The sequence below is a fragment of the Delphinus delphis genome, chromosome 21 (assembly GCF_949987515.2).
Source record: "Delphinus delphis chromosome 21, mDelDel1.2, whole genome shotgun sequence".
NCBI classification, from domain to species: Eukaryota; Metazoa; Chordata; class Mammalia; order Artiodactyla; family Delphinidae; genus Delphinus; species Delphinus delphis.
In genome coordinates, this window is record NC_082703.1 from 26074836 (window position 1) to 26093204 (window position 18369).

General features: G+C 38.5%; 1 protein-coding gene across 1 annotated transcript in view; it reads right to left on the minus strand.

Annotated features, from left to right (window-relative positions):
* CSMD1 (CUB and Sushi multiple domains 1) overlaps positions 1-18369 on the minus strand; it is a 1741289-nt gene that overhangs the window by 182578 nt on the left and 1540342 nt on the right. The window contains exons 30-33 of the mRNA XM_060001344.1: positions 16881-17075; positions 12366-12482; positions 8366-8479; positions 6851-6946 (exon numbers count right to left, since the gene is read on the minus strand). Coding sequence (XP_059857327.1) covers positions 6851-6946; positions 8366-8479; positions 12366-12482; positions 16881-17075 — 522 coding nt within the window. The remainder of the gene's footprint in view (positions 1-6850; positions 6947-8365; positions 8480-12365; positions 12483-16880; positions 17076-18369) is intronic.

Sequence of the window (18369 nt, forward strand, 5' to 3'; positions counted from 1 at the left end):
ACAAAGCTGTGCCTATAGTTAATGGTGCTGGATTGCGCACTGCTAATTTTAAACAATGTAATCCGTTCATTTTAAACAATGATTTAAAGGACTTAACCTGAGAGGGTAAATCTCATGTTACCATGATAAAAACAAACCCCACATACCATAAGAAAACATACAGTTAAACAATTCATTCTGTACAGAAAGACTTGGGAGGGAACAGAGGGGAATGGGAGTTTGCGCCACGGTCTGAGAGCAGAGCTGGTAATAAGACCCAGCCGATGGCCTCATTCCCAGGGGTCTTCCCATTGGACCAGCGATTCTCCGAGGTGGGAGGTGGGGATGGGAGAGCAGTTTGGGGCTGGAGGGAGTGCTGACACTTCCCCAACGTATCTAATATTATAACTGTCCGTTTGGAAATGAAAGAAAGAGACTATACAGCAAAGAACAAAGTTTAATAATACATTCCAGCTGGTGGGGACATCATTTGGCCTGAAGGCTGGGAGAAAGACAACGAACAGCTCTGACACCGACACCTGGTTGCTGCCCGGCCTGAGAGCTGGCTGTCCTCCTGTTGACCACACACAGTCTCCGAGGTCACTGCCTGTTCGTGATCACAAGCAATATTGGGAACACTATGCAGGCCACAGAAAAGAACAGAAATTCCCCTCTCCAGACTAACATGAATCATGACCTCTACTAATCACATTTGCAGCCCTGCTCTGTTCCTTCTACACCCGACGTAAAAACAAAGATGCCCATCGCCACAGCGAACCCCTGACAGCGGTGAATCCCAAGCAAAATCATGCTGCCTGCGGTCCCGCCCCGGGTCCCCCAGCACAAGCCTGCATCCTGTAACTACCCCCCACCCCGTACTTTCTTCTTGTCCCCAGGTTCTTCACGGAGTGTGGATCTTATGGTCTTTGATGCTGGGCCTGGGGGCTGAGCCTCATTCCGGTGAGATGTGTACTCAGGTTGCAGATCAGAATTCACTGATAGGCAGCGAATTATCGCTATGAGATTTTTCTATTTATAAAAAGAGGCACGAGATAAAGTTTGAAAAATACTTCAGTGGCAAAGGGGTCTGCCACCCCAAACAGACTCTTTGAGAAACAGAGCCACAAGGTACGCACTTGGGAGTCTGCATTTTTGGCTTCTGTCCCTGAGTTAAAAGTCAGTTTGTGTTTATTGTCTCCAAGACCCCGTTCCTCTCCATCCTCGTGTGCCTTCATTCGAAAGGGGCCATTTTATTTAAAAATTATCCTTCTGTCTTTAAGATCCTTTCCCCAATACACTGGCATCTTGTTTTGAATTGAACCTGAACAATAACAGACACCATTTGGGTAAATTGCTGGTCAGGAAGCAATTCTATGAGAATGGAAGTCAGAAGACTGTTTTGATGAAACTACGTTTCAATTCAGTGTTGAAATATTTTTGATCAGAAGGCAAAAGTTAATAAAATTGTGTATACTGTCTAATAGCTATAGTCAATAAAATTAATGATACTACAGAATGTTCTTTTCTATAACTGAAAACAATGCAGAATATAAAATATTCTATTGTAATAAAATATGGCTTAAAACTTATATTTGCCATATTTTTATGTCTGGGTTTTTTGTTACAGTTGAACAGTAGCATGAGAGTGATAAATAAACAAATACATAAAATGATATTCCACAATCAATTCTTGAGAATTTTTTACAAATATGGAGAAATATCTCCAATCTTAACTGTTCAATTTGTCCTGGACTACTTGGGAAGCACCCTGTATTCACGGCCAAGTTTCCACACTTGTCTAAGTGGCCTCAAACATAGCATTTTTCCAGGGTATCACAAATGAGGAGAAACACACCACCGAGGGTCATCTGTACACATGTCACTATTAAACCTTTCTTCATGAACTTCAGAGTTGTCTATTTTCAAGGAAAATAACAATAAGTGAATAATATCTGCATTTGAATGAAATGATGGAGGACAATTTTTAGAGGAAGAAGTTTGCAAAGCTAAGAAACCAATTTTAAGTATCTGAGAAAGTGAGACAGAGGAAACCTAGGAAATAGAGGCATCAAAACTGCATGTAATATCTGGGGGAAAATTCCAGCAGTTAATCCATGCTGATGAACTTGTCCCTTTCAGCCTGTCCTCTGGGGCTTGCCCTCACCTGGAGGTTTCGGGCCACATCAGAGAGAAATTCTATTCCGGTAGCCATTATTCTCCATCTTTCAGTAAATGCTTTGCACTACTGTGAAGCAAAACTGAAATCAGCCCAGTGCCAAGTGGACAGGGAATGGGGTCAGCCTGGAACAGAGGGTGATGAGCACAGTGATTGGCTTCTCAGGCCGAGGATTGTGTTGGTTCAGAGACTGGGTGGTATTCTCTGGGACTTTCATGACACTGAAAATGGGCGATATTGTGAATATGGGGAAAAGGGGAACATAATGTGATGGAATCTTACATCACCACAAATGCTCTAGGCTACAGATGTGTGCATGCAGTTCGTTCACTGCACCTCTTTTAGAGTAGGTGGAGTGAAAGAGAACAACAGCGATAATAAAATAAACCTGAATGCAGACAAGAGTAACCTGTCCAAGTGAAGCAGTCTTTCCTATTTCATTTAGTGACACAGGGACATATTCTATTTCTGAAAATCACTCTGTCCTCGTAGTTTAAAAATCTGATTTGACAAGCCATTACTAGTCGGTGAATTCAACCATACATCACTGAATTATGCAAAAAACTTTATGCTCAATCTCCTTTGTAAAAAGTATGCATTTTATAAGCTCTTGAAACAAAATGTGAGTTTCTTAGAAGTGGAAAACCAACTAAGCTGTATAATTTACGCCATCTGAGGAAACATGAGGCTTGGGGGAAAATCAACGAAAACGTGTATTTGCATGCCTAGGAAGGACCTCACGCAAAGAAAACCTTACTGTAAATTCCTCCTACCCAAACTTAGAAAAAGCATTTCCATCTCTCTAGCTCTGTTTCTGGTATCTGTTTATTTTAGGAAAACCCTGGCAGAGGACAGTCCTGAGAGCTGCTGAGTCTGGGAGACTGGCAGCTGGAAGGCTAAAGGCAGGTTGCTGTGTGGTGAGGCTGGGAGATGAGAAATGTGACCCGGAAAGACAAAGACGTGGCCAACTGGCATTTGTAAGTTGTGCACAGTGGGGAGGTTTGATATAAAAGCACAGCTCCATTTTCCCCTTGAAATATTCAGTAAGTCCTGCATGGCTTACTAATTTTGGTGTGAGTGAGTTATTTTGAGGGAACTAAAAGGCGGGTTGAATTCTACACTGAAACACACAAGAAAAATAGACTATCTGTGGAAATAGCAGGCATAAATGTAAGGCAATTACAAATAGTAGTATATTGATGAGACATTGTCAACCACCAAGTTTAACACAGACACATTCAGTCGTGTGCACAGACAGAGCAGAGAGGCAGAGGGTAGTGTAGACAGTTTTCATAAATGAGGATGTGCCTCAGAGTAAGCAGGAAAGGAGAAAAGAGTACTTGCTCTGCCTTTGTTGGTCTATGTGGCCCCATAGCTTGCTTCTTGTGTCGATCCCAGTGTTAACAAGGTTGATTCTAGTATTAAAAGGTGTGTATTTTGGGCCAGAAAAAGTTGCTAAGTGCAACATAACTACTTCACAGAATAGAATCAAAGGGACTTTAATGAGAGTGGATTTCATGTACCAAGAGGATGCTGGGCTTTTCTCCAGCCCTGGCAAGGTGTCACGGCGGTGGTCCTTGATGGCCACTAGTTGGTAGGCCAGACTGCAATGACCACAATAGCCATGAGCAGCAGTAAAATCACCGTTATCATCCCACTGAGAACCCAAACTCACATTCTCGACTTTATTCACCATCCTAGAGACAGCTCCTCTGGACAGTGTTGGAAGGGGGACCCCCACCGGGGGTGTGGAGAGACGGTGCTGAACTTGTTAAGAAATAGTAGGTGAGTCTCCAACACGGTGGGTTTCTGAGGACTATTTGATTTTTATGTTTGCATTGACCTAGAAGACCTTGACATTAGGGGTAGTATATTTTCTATGGAGTGACAAAGAGCATTAAAACCTGTAGAACCCACATTTACTGATGGCAGGTTCTGCCAGTCTCTTGGTCCCAGAGCTTAGGAAGAGGAGGGGCAGCTATGGGAATCCCCACCATGGACATTCAGGGAGTTCCAGGGTGCTAGCGAGTGGGGATGGATGGGGGGTTTCTCCTGGATGCATAAAAGGAAATTTAAAACATTCTGAACACGTTCATGTTTAAAGGCAAGCACTGTACTCCTCTTAAGTATTCAAGGGAGATGTTACAGTGTCCAGAAGTGACTGTTAGAATGATTACAGGGACTCTCGCTCCAGGAGGACGCACTGTGGTGTGAAGGGTCACCCCATTAGCCTTCTTGGGTGCCCATGTATCCTCATGCACCCTCTTACCTCCCTCACTTTTCAATGTACCCTTCTACTCCAAAGCAGCATGGAAAGCAAACAAGCAAATACAACCCAGCAGAGACATAAAAGTTACAATACTTGGTAAAAAAAAGCCTCTATACTTCCATTTCTTCACCAGATCAGAGGGGCAGCAACATCCTCACCACCACCTTCTCCGTGTTGTTCACCAGGGTGACACGGAGGGTCAGGAGCTGCCTGGGTCGCGTACTACAGCTTTTTGTACCTGACACCTGCACTCATTCTCCACCGAAGTCTGAACAGCTCTTTACAACAGAACTGTCTGTGAACAAGGGTTACACAGCCCATAGCCATGCAAGTCAGAAAGTCCCTGCGCAATTTTAAGCTTTAATAACTTATGGAGGAATGGAGTCGTACGTGGTATGTGAAAGCACTATTCAGAACGTTTTTACACAATAGAGTTCAAATAATTTCTAGGCTTCCACTAAACTACTATCTTTCAGAAGGCCATGTTCAATTTAACTTCTGAGATGTTCTGAAAACTTTCCCAGGTGCTCCTGAGTGATTTATAAATTGCATTCATGATTCTAGTTCTTTAGATCTGAAGGATTTGGCTTTGATAAAAAGACATCCATTTTTGCATAAACTCACTGTAGGAACAAAGCAAGATAAGGAGATATATTGGAACTTTAGAAGAAATACTGAGTATGTTAGAGACATATTCTTAAGTTAGGAGAAATACTGAGTATGTTAGAGACATATTCTTAAGTGCAAGGAAAATACATTCCTTCTATAAATGATTTCCTCTTTTCACTTTTATGTATGTTATACATTTTAATGATAATATGTTGCTTTAAAACAAGAAATATAATTTTAAAAACCATGACTTCTGAAGATAACATGTGCAAATAGGACAGACAGGGGGTCATGTGCTTCAGATATTTTATTTGATAATCTGATCAATTTTCTAATCTTCATCAAAAATTAAAGGAAGTCTCTGTTTGAGGCAGACAATGCCAGGAACTTGAATTTTTCCAGGACAAAAAATGTACTTAAACCAATCGGTCCAGTTTCCTTAGAGGTCACGCCAACTTACTTTGGTTTGTGAATCTGCTGCTGCAAAGTAACACAGAATTTATTTAAAGAAAATTAGAAGTGGGTGAGCGGTGAGTCACCTAAACTGGACCTTCTCCTATAAAGTTCATTTTCAAAAATACTGGTTTAATTATTTATATTTTAACAAAGGTTTAATTAGAACAATGTAACCCATTTTAATGTAATAGCATCATCACCCAAGCAATAGCTCCTTAAACTAGATTAGAGATATTTTTCCTCCTACCTGCCCATCAAACATCATTCTCACTCTTTCTGTAACTTTTAAATCATCTTATTGCCAAACACTGAAGGGTTTTTATCGTGAAATATTTTGAGGCCACACATTTCACAGTGTGCGATTATCAAAAATCATTTATGAATGATATGACAGATTGTTACTCTCTATTATTTTATGAAAAACATGATGCTGTCAAGCATGTTTTCTGGAGGAGTCTTTATTAAAGGAAAGAAGTCATTGCCAGGAAGTGATTCTCCTCCACTTCTGAAGAAAATGTTCAAGAGCGGCCTGTAATCTATCCAGCCTCCAGCAAAACTGAGACCTAGAAAAGCTAAGTATTCTTAGTTTATCGCTGAAGATGACAACCTCTTTCCCATCTCAGCTGTACAGTCATCGCAGGTCAGATCCAGAGTCAGGCTCTGTGCCTCTGAAAGTGGACGGACAGTCCACAGGGTGTATTTTCAAATTCATGTAATGGATATGCAAACTGAAGGTGAACTAGAAACAGGAAAAAAAACTGCATTGTTCAGAAACTTTGTGCAATCCCAAGCATTTTGAATAAGCTCCAAATTCAAAAATAATTATAAAGGGGTGAAAGTGCCTAAAGTTAATAGAATACAGGCAAAATAAAATAGGTATTTCAAGGGATAGAAACATGGATGGTATTCTGGGTTTAGTTTGGTTTTGTTACCTTTCCTTGACAATTAGTTCTTACAGTAAGATTTGAAATTGTACCATGTGTTTTAAATGTATTTCATTAAGACAGTTACTAAAATCTATTATGAAATATTTTACTTAATTTTAACTAGGTTAGGTGAAATATTATAACACATTTGAAATCATTTTGCAAATTGTGTTGCACTATACTAAGGTAATCTAATCAATATTTGTTTCGTCATCATGCCAGATAATTGAAGCGTTACTGCATCTTTGTCTTAGAAGTATCACATTTAACTGTCAAAAGAAAAAACTTTAATATTTTTATTAAATAATTTCATTCTAAATACACGGATACCCTCAAATTCTTAAATATTAATAAAAAGTGCAACTCAGATGTTTTGGTGCTGAAAGCAGTGGTACAAGCAGTGTGTGGAGCCGGGCGGAGGTGGCAGAGACTCACCTTGGTAGACGAAGTGAAAACCCCGTGCAGGCGCCCCACTCTTCGCGCTGAATCGGAGCAGAATCTGATTGGATGTGGCCAAAGGCAACGTTTCACCTGGAGGGAAAAACAGACAGAGATAACACGCAGGATCCATTCAGTGCACGGCCTGTGGTGGACAATGTTTGGGAGAGTAATCATTAACTTGGAATTGCACTTTTACTTTTTGAACTTTCATAAAACTTTGCTTTGGCGTGTAGAACCCAAACACATTGTTTCTACAAAGATTTAAAAACTCTGTTCTTGTCTTGACATTCCATTAAAATGTTGTTTTCATCGTGATCTCCTTTATGCTTCCTTTGAAGAAAGCACTGATATAGGCCAATTAGCTGATAATGTGGGAAATAGAAGCAGGTGAATCATTGACTCAGAATCAACTTTGACAGTTACTTGCTATGATTTTACTCAGAATTAAGAAAATGTCTCAGAATCCAAAGCTGATTTTTTAAAAAATAAAGAACTCAGAAAAAAAAAAAAAAAACACAAACCTGTGAAATGTATTTTTCAGCTCTTAATGTGCAGGAATGGCCTCAAGTACTCTGAGGGGCGTGTGAATCACTTAAGCTTTTCAGAGGTGAATTTGTCAGGATGTGTCAGTATTTTAAATGTGTATCTTCTGATGCATTTCTGGACATTACATCATTGGACATTGGTCTTAACAGGACATAGGTCTTAAGACCTGTGGTTACTAATACTGAGAAACTGGAAATAACCGAATCTTAGCCTTGGTTGATCACAGGCTGTGACGCAGGAGTATGGCTTGATGTTGTGTTGGTAAATGATGACAATGTAGCAGTGGTACGAACGAGGGCCATGACATCCATGAGGGGTTGGGGTAAATAAACTCCTTCATTAACCCATCTGAATACTATTCAGCAAATGGTGTTTGGTGTATATTCATATTTGTTGATAGGAAAGACCTCTACATGTGATTTTAAATGAATGTATGGGATAAAAATTAAATCGTGAAAAATATCCCATGTTTTATGAAGTTCCACGTATGTTTACATGCATATATAGGGGCACCCGTGAATGCATGCATGTGTATACACAGTTGCATCTTTACAGACGTGTGACTGTGGTGCATCTCCACATGTATGCATTTAAAAGTTTGGAATGAGTCAGACCAAAATGTCAATAGTGCTTCTCTTCAGGAAGATTACGACACGTAGAATAGAAAGCAAAGTAACAAGATAGTTTATTACCCCTTTTTTCTGATATTTTTATTTTTCACTGAGATGGATATTATATTTTCCACAATCTTAGTAAGCAAAATGATAAAGACAGGTGATTTTATATGTGGGATAAATATACATTTGAAATTTTACATTGAAAGTAAGATTTTACTGAACAAGCAAGCAAGTTCAAAGATGATTAAATTTCTCCTTCACAAATGAAAATAAAAATAGACGAGTTTAAAATTAATTACCCTGGCTGTGTAACTAGAATTAAAGACAAAATTCATTGAAAGTTTACCTGAATGAGACCCAGAGAGTGAACTGAGAAGTCTGGCCTGAGGGTGCGTTCCATCAAACAGTTCTGTCAAGTCATTCAGTGCTGTCTGGAAATAGGCAAACTGCCCAAATACCACTGAAAACAGAGGGGGTGGGTCGGCACAAAATGCTTTCTTAAAATGAAAGAAATGAAAATGGTGATCATACTGTTTATTGATACCTCCCAAATATCATGATCCTAAGAATCCTGTAAAAAAAATTAGCTTATTTTCTCTGCTTTCTAAAAGTTTTCTGTTGCTTAAACAATTTTATTTTGCTTCTTGATCTTTTGGTACTTAATAAAAGGAATAAAATTACTGTTCCATGTACAGTTTGAACATTAAATGAAGACTGTTTTTTTCTTATAATACTATGTTAGGATAGTAGAAGAATAACCATAAGGTGGTCCTATTTCTTTAAGAGTAATTAATGACATTTTATTCAGTGAACAGTAGGTATGGAATCAAGATACCCATTGGTTTTTAAAGCATGCAATTAGTTGGGAATTTAAAATTCTTCACCTATGATTATGACAGTGCCAAATTCATATGAACTCACTACAATTTATACACGATTCAGCAACATATTATAGCAATTTCTGACTTGTTTTACTCTACAGTTTATATATCTTACAGGTTATGTAAATTTCAAGAACACACTTCCTCCAAGTAAAACATTGCAAGTATTTTACTACTTCAAATTTAATCATTTTTATATTCAAATGGATAACATACAGGGCCTTTACAGTATTTAGAAAAACTTGTGATTTAGTCTCCATTTACAAGCAACGATCAACAATTATCTATGTGAAAGGTTTAAACTCATTCTAGATCATTCTGAACAAGAAATGGAGGCGTGTGGATCAGTTATACATGAAAGAATTAATCTATGTGTTGGCAAAATGGAGGAAAATCTAACTATAGCAGCTGGTGTGTACTTATATTTTATTACATTATATCATATCATATATGTGGCATATATTCTATTACATATATGTATTACATACAGTGCACATATACATGCATGTATAATATATTACACATATATGTAAGAGAATATGTACATATATATATATATATATAGTACTTTACGATTTTATAATCTCCTAGAGAAGCACAATTAAAGGAAGCATGTGAGCAAGGTGAATTTCCCAGTGGCTGAAGTGCTCTGAACACAGGCGCTAGAAAGAGGGACAGAACTTTCTTCTGGATCCCATGAGGGAGGCTCCTGTGTGCACAGCCCTCCCTTCACTGTCCCCCCACCTCAACATTCAGTCTTCATCTTGCTTGAGTCTCGTTTGTAGGAGAAAAGTGAATCTCACACACGTAATTCCTACCTTCTTTTCAAGAAATGCTTAGAAAGCATAAGCTTTATAGTGGACACTAAGAATGAAGGGCCGATCAAGATAGAAACTTTGTCCCAGGAACATCACATGCTAAGGTCTGCGGTAGTTGCCACAACAAATACAGAGGCAGAGTGTGGGTGTCAGGAAGGAAGAAGGGCCTGAACAGCAGACGGCTGCCAAGGGCCACAGCTGGTCAAGGAAGGCTGTTCCTGCAGCTGGAAGACAGGGGATGAGAAAGTGCAGGCGAAGGGCGTGGGCGGTGTAGGGAGGGAGGGGTGGTTTCCAGCTGTGGAGACAATGGTGTTTCATGGGGGAGAGAGCATTCCAGCTTCAGCCTTAACGAATGGGAAAGGAAACCCTTTTTGTGTAAGAATGGGACACAGGGGTTACTTCAGCAAGCGAACAAAAGGAGCAGTATTTGGCAGGTGAACGTCTGCTTTGCTAACACTCAGTGGATAAAGGGGGCAGGGGAGGGATGGGGGGAGGGGCGGGGGCGGGGGAGCAAGGCCACACAGCCTGAGACTTCAGAGCCCCGAAGGCCAGGAAACGCATGGATTTTGCTCTGGGGACAAGAGGAGTGAGTGAAAACGTTTATCAAGGTGTTTTCATGATCAGATTTTTGTTTTAGAAAGGATACTCTGGTGACACTTTTGGATGAAAACAGGGAGGAAATTAGGATAACTGATGACCTGTCTTCCATGACACTTCCCATTGGGAACTTGTGTAAGAAGCCCCTTCCCACAATAGGGACAGTCACCCCATCCCATAATATTTGCTGGGCATCTCAGGCACCCAAACAGTATTTTACTCATCTTAGCACTTATCACAATCATTGAATTAATTGTTAACTGGTCGATTCACTTCTCAGAAAAGAGTAAGGAAGAGGGGAAAAAGATAACAGATAAGGTAGTATAGGTTTTTACTAAGGATCCTTTATAACTATTCTATTCCAGACTAAAGTTTTCTGCCCAGATAGAATATGATAAATTTATGCCATTAAACCTTTCATATTGGGAAATTATTATCAATATTTAGGAGTATAACTTTTTTCTGCTGAAAAGTCATAATTGTGTTGTGACAACTCAATAAAATTTTATAATGAACTAAAATCATAAACTCTGGCTGCTACATTCTATTGTGATCATTATATTTTGTCAAGTACCCATGAATAAAAATAAAAGGAATATTCATGGGAAAGTAACTGGAGGAATGTTGTTGGGAATTTAGGTGAAAAAATGTATTAACTGAGGCTAAATAAGGGACTTTAGAGGCATTGGTCCAGCATAAAGAGTGAAAGTCTAGGACTTATTCTAAGTTTTACTGTCCATTTTTTTATAACAAAATAAATATTTTGAAGCTCAGTCTCTCAGTTTTTAAATGAGATTGATATTTTCCATTTGCTCATAAGGTGGACCCACTCTCTGCCTTTTGGGAAGCTGGTCCCTCTGCCTCTGCCTTGGTTTCCGTGTTCACATCCATCACTCTCCAAGTCCCAGGCACATGCTCTTCTTATCATGGCAAGATGATACAAGGAAAGCCTTGCCTGCAAACTCAACCATCCTTGAGAACTGGGGGAAAGCAGAAGCTAAACGATTTGGCTTAAGAGACTAAGCAAGTTGCATCGCACAGTTCATGAAGAGCCCGTGATCTAAAATACCAAATGCTGAAATAAGTGCTTGGGGGGAGCTTTTCATTTGATTTTAAGAAGGCTGTGACTAATATAATAGAAGTTTGTAGAAATCATTTGTCTCCCATATGCAAGTTTCTTAAGCAGAAATTAACTTTCTTGTCATATAATTGTATTTTTAAAATGTTTTCCCTCAAACAGAATCTAACCTTAGAATTTTTATCTGTTTTATTTCTATGAGTGGATGGCTGCTATTTTGAGTATATAGAAAAAAACCTTGACTATGTTGGGTTCTAAATTTTACTGTTGGGAAAAAGGAACTATTCCATAAAATTATAAAAGCTACTATCTGGTTGACTCCAGGAAAGAATCTAACACAAAAATATTTTCCTGGTCAAGAGTGAGAGGGAAGAATTGGGGATCCGGTGTTGAGTAAACCACCAGGAAACCACCAGAGAAGGATCTTCTAGAAATGAAGCCATCCCAGAAAACTGGCTCAGGTTGGAAGCAAAGTTTAGGAGGGAAACCAGGATGCCAAGTTTGGAGGGGTCAGATAGGACTCTGCCTGCTTTTACATCTCCTGTCACTCAAAGGTGTGTTCACTGATCCAGTGATTTCCAGCATAATCAATAACCAAATATATGTGCCAATACCCCACAGGCTGATCAGTGTTCCCCTGGCTCACATGTGAGGCTGCAATCCTCCTCTACACACTAAACAACCAAAGGAGAAATGCTTTTTTCTAACAAATATAAGAACAAAGGCACATTTATTCTCTCTGATTATTCTGGATCAGAATCCGAGAAGGAAACTGAAGAATTTTATATCACACTGATAAAAGAATTGTAGTGGATCTTGTATAAGACATGTTTGGAAAACCTGTTACTTTAAGTCATCTTCTTTTATATTATTTTATTATACCAAGAGCTGGGATATTTGTTTATAAAATCATGGAAATATTAACACCGAAAGAGATATGACGGTGAATTAAAAATAAGAAGAAAATCTTACCAAATTCCTTTGGTACCGTTATGGAATAGAGGCAGATCTGACCAGCTGTATAATTGTGAGGGTAGTTGGGTGACAAGACCACCCCTTCTGATCCAGTGTACTGGCCTCCACAGGGGGCTGAAACAGACCAACGGAGAATTACATGCTATGCGTAACCACATGGCAAGTGACAAGTGACAAGTGACCTAAAAATGAAAGCACTGAACAAATAAGCATGATTATTCAAAAACTTAACAAAATATCACAGTTAAAATCTGATCTTACATTGCTATCAAAAGTAAAATAAAAAGAAAAACAAAGACTGACCAGGTGAGAATAAAAGTAATTCAACTTAAGAGGAAGATCCAATATTATTTTTAAGGACGTTCTCAGACATGCTAAAACAATGATGAAAACAGTTGTCATGATAATAAAAACAGGTCCGATAAAGAAAAATTCTTAAGTTATCAATACGTCAAAAGCCTACCAGAACTTTCTGGTTGATATCAACCATCATATTAACTTAAGAGATACAAAGATTATTTCAGTTTTCTATTGTCTTTATATTACTGTGGGACTAAAAAAAAGTAATGTTTACTTTTAGTTCTTTTTGTGTTTTCATCGTAGATTCAGCTCAAGAGTGACATGTATAGTTACTAGTGGGTGTGGGGTCTCTTCCTATAAGTTCCATTGAAAGCTGAAGGAACCCAAAACTACAAAGTCAGGGCAGGTACATTGATGAGGTGTTATATGAACAGTTCAGAGAGAGAGCGAGTGTGTGTGTGTGTTTATTTTCCCTCTGATCATCTTGTTACTCTCAGCATTGCTCTTGCTGAGAAAATAGAAAAATACTGTAGCTTGGATATTCAAAATACTATTGTTAAACATCTTAAAATAGACTTTCAACTAAATCCCAGTTTCGGGATTAAATTGCAAATACTTCAATTCCTCATATTTTTACTTAAAAAGAGGCCCACGTCTGCTCAACTGCTTAGGACACTATTTATCCACTGAAGTGACACCAACTGCACCTCAGTTGTGCCCTTTGTGGCCTGACTGCATGCCTTCTTATCCTAGATACACCTTCTCTGATCTGAATTCAGAATTATTTTTCAGTATTTCAGAAAGTTTATATTTCTATAGCTTACTTCTTCTTAATGTGACAGTTTTCAAGCATTAAAAAGGACAGAAATCAGGGATAACGTGTCAAATCTTTTGAATGTTAAGTAGCACATTGTTAAGTCCTAATTGATGGATGGGACTTTCTCCAGGATTAATGAAGCTGCGCAGAATGCTGATGCTAGTGTCAAAGCACCTCAATGATGACTTGGCAGGAGACTTCCCAGGTCCAGCTTTATGCACTGGAAAACTGAAGTCATACTCTAAAAGTCAAAGGAAGACCGCTTAAATACCTGACAGTTATAATCTATTTATGATCAACTAGTAGAGATTTCCCTTAACTAAGCTAAGAGCAGCCTTCATGCTGTTGTCTTAACTCATAATAATTTTATCACCCTAAAACACTTACCATGGCTTTTTAAAAAATCTTAAATAGAAAAAAAATTTTTTCACTTTTAGATAGAGGAAATTTCTGTAAGTTAAATTTCAAAGCTCAAGGTTTTCAGTGAAATGCTGGGAGCCTCATTCCACCAGTTTAGATATATCACTTAATTTTAAGAAAATTAGCCATATAAATTCAACCAGGTTATTTCAGAACTATAATTTTTCTTAAACACTCAAAAGTTCAAATTTTTAAAAATAAGTACAAATGAAGAATGGAAATCTATTTCCTTTTAGACATATAAAATTTAAGCATATCTATTAAAAAGTTTATCTATTTCAAAGTTTAAACAACAAGCATAAATGAAAAGTGGAAATAAATCTTCACTGAGCTAATATTTTGATGCCCAAATGATCAAACAGAAATCTTATCAAACAGAAATCTTATATCTACTGATATATTTGTTCAAGTATAACTACAAAAATTTATTTTGTTAATGGGTAGGATGAAAGATCATTACTTTATGATAATAGAAAACACTAAAAAATAAAAAGGATAAAATGAAAGAAAACAAACATGGCATTTTAGGTCCTCTGCTACCTTGATAAACTGTGCTATGCTTATACATTTTCCCCCAGATTTAAAGATAAGCACGCAAACTGCATAACATACTACAAACAAAACCAAACATTTGTGAAACTGAGAAAAATATGTAGAGAATTTTCATTTAATTCTTAACAATTACTCTGTCCATGTTGCTGTGTTAACCTGAGAAACAGGCATGGTCTTTCTCATGTTAGAAATTCTTTTATATTAATGTGATAAGAGAAGGAAAACAAATATGCTGTTACTCTTTGGTAATTAATGTATTAAACAGATCATTTCCTAAATGAAAAAAGATTTGCAACAGTATTCATTGCAGATGGTAACAAGAAACTGACTCATCCATTTGGTTAATTGGAGTATATGTCTCATATATAAAGGCAACAAAATACAATCAAATTTGAATGTAAACCAAAAACAACATAAGTAAATAAAAGCCATTCTGACCCATGAAAGAGACTCCAGGCTGTTTCCATTTCTGTTCTAATTCAACAGGAAACCTCAATGAACAAAAAAATGTAGGCAATAGAAAGAAAAACTATATCATGAATTTAAAACAAACTAGCCCAAAGCACATCCCTTAATATATGAACTATCAAAATGTTTAAAATATAACAACATTCGCTTAGTTTAACTGGTGATCTGAGTAACCCACAGGCATTAATTCAGCACAAAAGGTGCTGTTCTCCTTGAGATATCCAAAATAAACTACGGGAGAGGACATTTCTGTTTAATGATTTGGAATTTTTAGTTTTATTTAAATTGAAATAAATAACTTAAGGAAAAACCAGTGTTGTATGTTTTATGCACATAAATGTGATGACTGGTTAACAGAAACTATGCTTGAGTTCACGGGTCTTCAGATACGGAAAAAAAATCTCTAATTTAAAATTAGATTATTTATCTGTTGCCTAAATGTGACCTCATTTTTCTCGTTTAGGCTATGGCTAAAGAATTTATCATCATCCCCCATAAGTTCAAAGTATGTTTGAATTTAATACAGTGTGCACTTTTAAGGATGCCATTTTGAGGTGACTCTAGTGAACGTACGAGGACACTCTTCTAACCCCCAGAGAGGAGCGCTGTGATGCCGCTGACTCAAAGCTTACTGTAACGTTTACACAAACATTGAAGTCATCATCTGGACGCCCCACGCAGCCACGTGGGCCCTTCACCATTCTCCCCTCACATGAACCTCCTGGAATCCGAGAAGCAGCAATAATTATTTCTCTGAGTTTATTGTTAGAGGATAAAATATGTAAGACTAGGAAGACTTCAATTTTCACTGGAAATTGTTTTGGCTATTCCGATTTATTCATTTCCTCTGAAAACGTGTGTGAAGTTCCCTGTCTGCGCCAACCTTGAGTACTGCAGGGCTGGAGGACTGGGTTCCTGAACAGAAAAGCTCTCAGGGTCATAAGACAAACCCAGAAACACAGACATGCCAGAGCAACCCAGGGCGTCAGGTCTGTTCGCCTGTGTTGTTTGCTCAGATTTTTCACGTACTAATTTTCTGAAATACCACTTTGGTCAGAAGTTACAAGCATCAGAGCCATCCTAAGGAAAAGATCTTTATTTCATCAGTTCAGTGTATCTAACTAAACCGGTCCTTGAGTTCATCCTAAAGTAAACTTGGAATCAATTTTTCTGTCACAAAACACAGGATTTTACTGTCTCCTTTTTAAGGTGTATCACACAGTCTGGCGTTTTGTCTGTGGAGGGTCCCACGAAGCTACCCACCAGACACAGAACCTGGAGGACAGCCCAGAAGTCTGTGTTCAGACCCCTGCTCTCAGCAACCCCCAAGGGCAACTGCAACCTGACTTCTGTCACTGTAGGATGGCACTGCCTGTTCCTGAAGGTTGACCTTACCCTCTAATAGGTGCTTTTATTAATTTAATGTACATGAGGAATTACAAACTGTTGGTATTTGTGGGGAAATGACACATCCTTATATATGTAATATATGTATATATATGTGTATATATGTAGAGAGAGAGAGGCAGGGACAGAGAGACAGACAGAGACACAGACAGAGGGAGATACACACACACACACACACAGAAAGGCAGAGACATAGAGAAAGACAGAGAGCAAGAGGGAGACAGACAGAGACAGAGACAGAAGCAGAGAGACAGAGGCCACTTAGAGACTGGTAATTCGCATCTCTCATACACAAAAACAGCAATTAGAAATGCCAAACGATCTAAGTGAGAGAAAAATATCTCCCCTTCCAGAAAGCTGTGAGAATGGCTAATCCACTGGGTAAATTAAACGACCAAGGAAGGTCAAATTCTTATCCCGCGTTGCTCTGCGGGGTTTCCCCACCAGTGAGGAGGGGATACAGGACTGAAGTGCAAACTGTCTCCAAAATGAGAGTGCAAATTCCAGAGGGAAGTTATCCCTGAAGGAAACACCGGTTCCATACGTACCATTGCAGGAGGGCAAGACCCGGTTCCAGGCGGGTTTTCCATCCGCTCCGATCACACACGTGATGGAAGACGGGTCAGCGATCTTGTAGCCAGAGTCACACTGGTACGTGACAGTTGAGCCAAGTTTGAAGTCCGTCCCAATCCTTGTCCCATTCATTATGTTTCCAGGGTCAAAACAGGCTTCCCGTGGTTTCTCTGGGGAAGACATGAATGTAAACTCCATGATGGCAGGAATTTTATTTTTTTGTTGTTGGTTGTTTATATTTTTAGTAACTAAAACAGTGTCCAGCATATAAAATATGCTCCAAAAACTTGATTGACTAATTGACCAAGTTGTCAATTAATGTTCCAGTTAATAATTATCATAGAAAAATAGAAAAAACTCCTTTCAATAAAATTATTTCTTATTTTTCAAATGACAATTCACTACAGAATTGCTGTTGAGGTTGACTTCCTGACTTTTGTACTTAATTCATGAAATCACAGCACATTTTAGGAAGAGATGGGAGAACTGGGCTTCTCAAAAGGAAATTGATTTAATTCATGTAAATTAAGAGTGATTTCTCATGCTGGTGAGATAATCGTGGAAAGAAGTTCTGATCTTTTACCACTCTCACTAAGTCAATGAAGCCACACGTAGCTGGAAAGCACATTTCCTGATCCATAAGTGTCAAGCCCTGTGTCTGGGATGTAGTAATTGCTCAACACAGTTCTATTCTAATTCTAACAACTGCTCAAAGGAATTGAGGGCATGTTATGTATCAGGCACTGAGCTGGGTACACTGCATGTTTTTCATTCAAATCTTCACTCCACCTCTGCAACGTGAGGAGGATCTGTGGCCCCATTCTACATTTTGAGAATCTGAAGCTCAAGAGCGGTTAAATAACTTTCACAGAAACACACTGCAAAGATCTGTCCAGCTGTGGGGGCCACTAAAGGAGGCATTTGCTAAAAGCCTTTTTTTCCCCAGATATAAATACAAAGCTCTCTTCTTTCTTTCTCACAGTCCTGTAGCTGTGTGGGTAGTGCCACTTATGTCCTGGTAGCATTAACACTGTAAATGTCATATTTCAGCAGACCTTCCAAATGTCTCTAAATCACGTATCTACATCTCCTTCTGCTGTGTGCAATTCCATCATCTGAATTGCTTTCTGTTTGTGCTTGTCAACATCCTTCCCTCCATCAGCAAAGCCCCTTGTAACGTCAAAAGGCTCTGAATTGAATTTTACAGATCTTCAAGGGATCAACATAGATGTTATACTGAAATGTTTTTCTTCATGTTTTTGGCCTAAAGTTAAGAAAATGCTATTTGTCATGAATGTGCTATTCATGAATGGGGTTATTAATATCAATATAGGCTCAAGGATAACTTGAATGGATAAAATAAATATGTTTCAGTTCTTTCTATTTGGGTTGACAATCTTTGCCCCAGGGCTAAGCAAACACATAAAAAATCTCTGGAAAGTATAAATGGAAGCCTGCATTTTA